The sequence below is a fragment of the Vanessa tameamea genome, chromosome 10 (assembly GCF_037043105.1).
Source record: "Vanessa tameamea isolate UH-Manoa-2023 chromosome 10, ilVanTame1 primary haplotype, whole genome shotgun sequence".
Taxonomy (NCBI): Eukaryota; Metazoa; Arthropoda; class Insecta; order Lepidoptera; family Nymphalidae; genus Vanessa; species Vanessa tameamea.
This window is the reverse complement of record NC_087318.1, coordinates 842,386-848,385: the sequence shown is the minus strand read 5'-3', so window position 1 is coordinate 848,385 and position 6,000 is coordinate 842,386. Positions and strand designations below refer to the sequence as shown.

At 32.7% G+C, this 6,000-nt stretch overlaps 1 protein-coding gene across 1 annotated transcript in view; it reads right to left on the bottom strand.

Annotated features, from left to right (window-relative positions):
* Positions 1-4,724: 4,724 nt before the first annotated feature.
* The window catches only part of LOC113395953 (protein peste-like), a 64,325-nt gene continuing 63,049 nt past the window's right edge, over positions 4,725-6,000 (bottom strand). Inside the window, exons 9-10 of the mRNA XM_026633701.2 lie at positions 5,886-5,959; positions 4,725-5,443 (exon numbers count right to left, since the gene is read on the bottom strand). Of these exons, the coding sequence (XP_026489486.1) occupies positions 5,176-5,443; positions 5,886-5,959 (342 nt within the window). The 3' untranslated portion in view covers positions 4,725-5,175. The remainder of the gene's footprint in view (positions 5,444-5,885; positions 5,960-6,000) is intronic.

The window sequence follows — 6,000 nt, the reverse complement described above, 5'->3', positions numbered from 1 at the left end:
ATTTTTTCTTTTTAGAATTTAACTAACGATACGACCACACTTTTGCTTGTGTATTCTAATTCTACAGTAAGAATTGGTATTGCCATTGTAAATATGAAAACTCACTTGTGACTTTCTCTCAAAAAGTTTTTCTTGGTTTTCTCTAAACGTACCGTAATTTTTCCTCTTCATGCCTGGTTAACATTTATATAATGTCATAATACTTAAATGTTTACGTTAAAAGTTCTCTTTGAGCGTTTATTTACATTCTAATCTTTTATATGCACTATTTCTGTGTCTGCGTTTCTATATATATAATAGCAACATCAAAATCACTAATTTGCCAAACTATTGATGTATGATATGTTATTTTAAAATGAAATTACACATAAAAATATATTTTTTGATAAAATGTTACACGAGATGATCTCTGTGAACAATCATGAATGATACTTGATACTTTATCTCACAATTTGAAATTGGTGATAACTATATACTATAATACGTTTTATCTATTAAATAACTTTAATCTTAAATACGGACAAAAACGAAAAATATTTTCTAGGAGAGTTTTCTTTTTTTTCTTCTTATCTGGCATGTATCTGCACTAGCTGAGCGCAAAATATTCTGGCACTATCACGTGTAAAAGACACAGAGGTATGAGATTAATATAAAATTTACACCGATGACACCGTGCTGATTATGATGGTGATTTGATTCAAGAGACATCTAGAACAACAATAAAAGGTTCTTACAAGCACTTCTGTAATATTATTTTGCCTTTTATGTACCAATTTTTGTTTATTTAAAAGCTGCATAAAAATTTTGGCCAAAAGAGAGGAAACTGTGTAGTTATATATCATACACTTTTTATACATAAACTTTATTGAACACAAACGTAATAAAACATCATATAACAATAAGTTAAGGCTTAGAAAAGCGACATCTATGGTACAGAAATCTTCTCCGGAAAATGGCATGTCAGATCTAGGAGCAGGGATTTTTATCTACTAGAGTGTGAACATGCTGATCCCGAGGGTAAATTTACTTGGTGGTAGAGAGTTGTGCAAACCCTCTGGGTAGGTACCACCCACTCATCATATATTACTCTGATACTCTGTATTATTGTGTTCCGGTTTGAAGGGTGAGTGAGCCAGTATAACTACAGGCATATAATAACTTAGTTCCTAAGGTACGCGCTTTGGATATGTAATAAATGATTAAAATTTCTAACGGCGCCAATGTCTATGGGCGGCAGTGACCACTTATCTTCAGATGACCTATCTGACCGTCCACCTCCAAACTTCATAAAAACAAGGACTTTATACCTAAGTTTGTTAATTATGTTTCGATTAAACTAAGAAAACATCCTCTATGTCTGCTCGGACTTCTCTCTTTCATACGTAGCCAGAAACCTTTGATACTATATTACGGATGGCAGCACTCTACAGGAACGTGATCAGGACGGAAGGAATACGAGTGCAAACGAGGTGGGGGAATTACTATTCATAACGCAAATACTAACTATACCCTCTAACTACGCCTCTAAATTGCAACTGCATCTCCCCTTCCAACTCTGTCTGTGTAATAACCGTAAATTAAACACTCGGTCTTTAAATATGATTCTCGCTGCATATTGACTTAAAAAGGCATTTTTTTTTCATATCGACGACGATGGTCTCTGTTACGTATCCAAAAATCACCAATATAGGCCGATCAGTTTATGACCAGATACCGACAGACTTATGTGAATATAAAGGACTTCATTACAATATTAATTGCTATTTTCAGCGTTGCAACCTGTTGATGAAAGATTAATTTGAATTAATTTAAATTTTAAAATAAAATTGTTTGTAAAGCTATCCAGTCGAAGCGAATTACGTATTTTCTTAGGAATATCTGTATATATCTTAGGAAAATCTGCTGCATCGGTGCTAAGTGGCCAGCTTCATATTTGAACTGCTAGAATTACAAAACATCCTTTGAACCGTCACTGTATATGATGAGCCAGTGCTTCTAATTAATAGTTATACTGGTTCACATATAAAAAATAACACATCAATGGTAAGTCCTGATATTAGACAAGAGAATAAAAATTATTGGGTGGCACAACTAGTATATACTTTTTATGACTGGAAAGCAACAATGGGTTCGGATCCTGAGGCAGACCAAAAGTTTTTTTTTGTCAAATTGGTCTCGTAACTCTATGCTCCGGGCATCTATAAGTCCTAAATAGTTTTTGCCGTTGAAACACTTTTCCTTTGGAGTAGTAGTGCAAAAAGCTTCATAAAAAGTATACCACCTCGCCTCTTCCTATTGCCTCCACTGGTGACAGGAGGGCTGGTTCGTTTTTTACCCAGAGGATCGGAATTGCGATTCAACGAGAAGCGGGAGAGCTGCTAGCATTCTCGTCACCATTCCACGCGGTCAAGATTTATGCAGTAACTATTTTCAATTCATATTTGTATATATTTAAGGACTTCATGTTAATAATACTTATGTAAAAAAAATTCCTTTCCCCGAACTCTCTTCGAAAGTGTGAACTATGAGAGTGAGAAACTAAGCATAATTTGTCGAAAGGTAAAGTATAGTAATATAATATAAAGAGCCTTTATGCCGGATTAGCCGTTTTCACGAGTTTTTTTGAAGGGATTGTGAGCGAACTTTTTATCAGTTACTTAAACAAAAACACTGTACAAAAGTTTAGTTTCTTTATGATTGAATCTATTGAAAAAAATCTAAATAAACATAAGTGATGTTTGATAAATTATTTGTTAAAAATTCATCTTTTCAAAAATGTTTACATTTTAGTGTAAATTGAACGCTGCATCACCCATAAAAAATATTTTTAGGTTATTTCTGTAAGCACTACATAAACGAGCAGATTGCCTTCTCGAGAATGTTTGTAAAGAAAAAATGTATTCCTACATAATTTTTGAGAAAAAAGCCTTAGGCTTAATGCATGCAAACAAGCTTAAAAACGTCAGGAACTAGGAAACGGCAATTGGAATGGGTGCTATTAAGGAATATGTTGTTGATTTAAATGAAAACAAAAAAAAATATTACAAATATTTTAATATTAATAATATCACTGTTTCATTATAAAATTACCTTTTTATCAAAGATAAAACATCTTACAAAAATACAAAGAATTTATACTGTATAATAAACATCATTGTTGTTTAGATATTATATTTTTAGACGCTTGTACAACAAAAAAATAATTTATAATATGTAGCAATGTAGTTAAATATATCTTTATAGTTCTTATCTTGGTAGTGAAACCTTTTTTCATCATTAATATTTGTATTTTTAAATGGCAACCCTAAGATATATACAACAACCACCACACTGCAACTGAACTTATTATTAGTACATACATTTTATTAAAGTATTTAATATCTAAATCTCACAACTTAAAAATAATTATTTTTTTATAACTTACAAAAAACAATAGGCAATTTCGACTGACACACATAATCCTTATAAATTCTATAACATAAATCCAACCAGTCTACCAAGAGAACATTGTTTAACCTAATAATAATTAAAAATCATTTAATAAAACATAACACTTTATCACTTTAATTTCAATTGTCAACAAGTTTTATAATCACTGAATTGGTCCATTCACATTCCGCAACAGTGCAGAACTTAAAAAAAAAAATCATTTTCTAATAAACATTCATCTGTTATTTAAAATAAGTCAAAACCTGTTAGATTGAACTGATTTTTACAAAAAATACATCTCTTAATACTAATAATGTAACGGTATTAAAGCGCCTGTCATAATTTACATAGCTAATAATTGGATGCAAGTAAAATTGAAATGAATAATTTGAAAGGTTCTATCTTGGTTTATTTTAACGCAGATATTTAGGCCGTTTGATAGAAATGGGTACCATTGACAGCGCAACCAACCTTGGGATCTAAGATGTTATGTCCTTTAGCTTTGTTACTTACAACGGCTTACAACGGCTTACTCGGTCTTGAAACCAGAACACAATAATAAAACTGTTAATAATTACGAATTATAATATTACTTTTTCAAGCAGTTGAAATGCTATTTACAGATCCAGTTAAATTGCAATTTTAATTGCAATTTGAAAAATTGCAAATTGATATCGTATTTTTTATGATATTGCGCCATAAGAATGTAATTATCAGCTAAAGTACCGCTGAGAAAGTGCTTCCCTGTCTGTCAAGTGGTGATGGCTATATATATGATATAAAGATAAACCTACTTGTAATGGCACAATATGGACTTTAAAACATTTTTATTCCAAATTAATTTAAAATTAAATTTATCATTAAGCTTTAATTGTTAAAGAATGTAACAATTTGTTTTAATTATTATCATTAATGTCATTTTTGCACATTCTCCATAGAATATTACTTTGGAATGCATCTTCGTTAATAACTAATATATTTAAACACAATACCTACGGTAAAGGTTATTCTTGTCATGATATTAGGTCCGTAGCTCAGCCTAGACTAGCCGATGTTCAAATGTTTCACCGAAAATTAAATAAAGCTTCATTGCCAACACTAACATAAATAACATTGTAGAAAATTATCTATATTATTTTAAATAATGACGTTGAATCCAGATCCAGTCATTATTTTTTTTTTTTGGCTAAGAATTAGTTATTAAAAAAATAGCGATGTTTTGTTATCGCTCTTCTATTTAAAATAACATTTTCGAATAACTCAATTCTATGACAATTTTTTACATTGTCATGTAAGTCATGAAAGTATAAGAATCAATCGTTTACCGACATAATGGAAGTATTCCAAAAGGCGTGCTAATTAGACACGAGATACCAAATTCGTATAGGATTTTGTTGTAAAAATCAACGTCGGCTCTGGGCCCTGTGCGTTAGATGGGGAGAGGCGCTAAAATGCGTATGCGATTTGCATGCCAAAAGTACAATTTTAAAGGCATCTTTATGTGATGCACGGAAATACGCGGACTCCAATATCCACGGTCTTAGAATTTTATTTCCAGAAAAGGTGATACGGAAAATGACCGAGATGTGTATAATTGTAGAGGTCAAAGCTACTATGGCACTGATATGAAAGGGCACAAAAACCACCAAAACACATTGATGTTTTACCCTGATAAACTTTAAAGATTAGAGCTGACGCTGATGAGAAGAAAAAATATTTCAAGTCCTTTTTTAAGAAACTTGTCAGTTAGATAGATGTTAATTTGATTTCTGCTTCATCTTTAGGCTTCTCCGAGATGATCTCCTCTGGTTTGGTGTACTGGGACTTCTTGGTGCAGCACGTGGCGAGCAGCACGAGGCTGGCGAACAGCAGCGCGGCGCACGCGCACACCGCGCCGCCCCAGTCCAGAATGCCGCGCACCATGCGCAGCTCCGCCGTCACCTCGCTGCTCACTCGCACGTGTTGCTCCACCCAAAATATTGGGAACATCATTTTGGGAACGTGTTCGTAGAGCCTGAAAAGGGAGATAAGCAAAATTATTGTAATATGATCTCAAGGAGGCGAAGGCAAGACGAGACAAAACAATTAACCTGTATTTTTAGATATATTTTAATAAATACGTGTTGATATTTGAAGTACTCAAGCGTTTTAAAAACTTTCCCCGTTGAAAACTTTAATGATTTCATTAATTTATACTAATATTCAAAAAGTTGATGAGTCAGTTTGTTTCAAAGTGATAATTTTTTGACCTACCAATTAGTATATTGGATAAAATAAAATATCTAGATTTAAAAACTCCAGATTACGATACGTTATAAACTGTATAACATTGCGCGGCGGAAAAGTAGCTTTCAACGTGGACTGCTCGCTGCCAGTTCAATATAATAGAATAAATACTGATATAATATCACCAATTTTAATATAATTATTAGCTATGGATAGCAGGAGTTACTTACGCTATGTTAGGACACGGTTCAATAAACACGTTATATTGAAATCTCCCAGCCACGTCCAACGGAACCCCGAGTCTCTGAAACGAAATAACATTCCATTAATACATGACGGCGGACC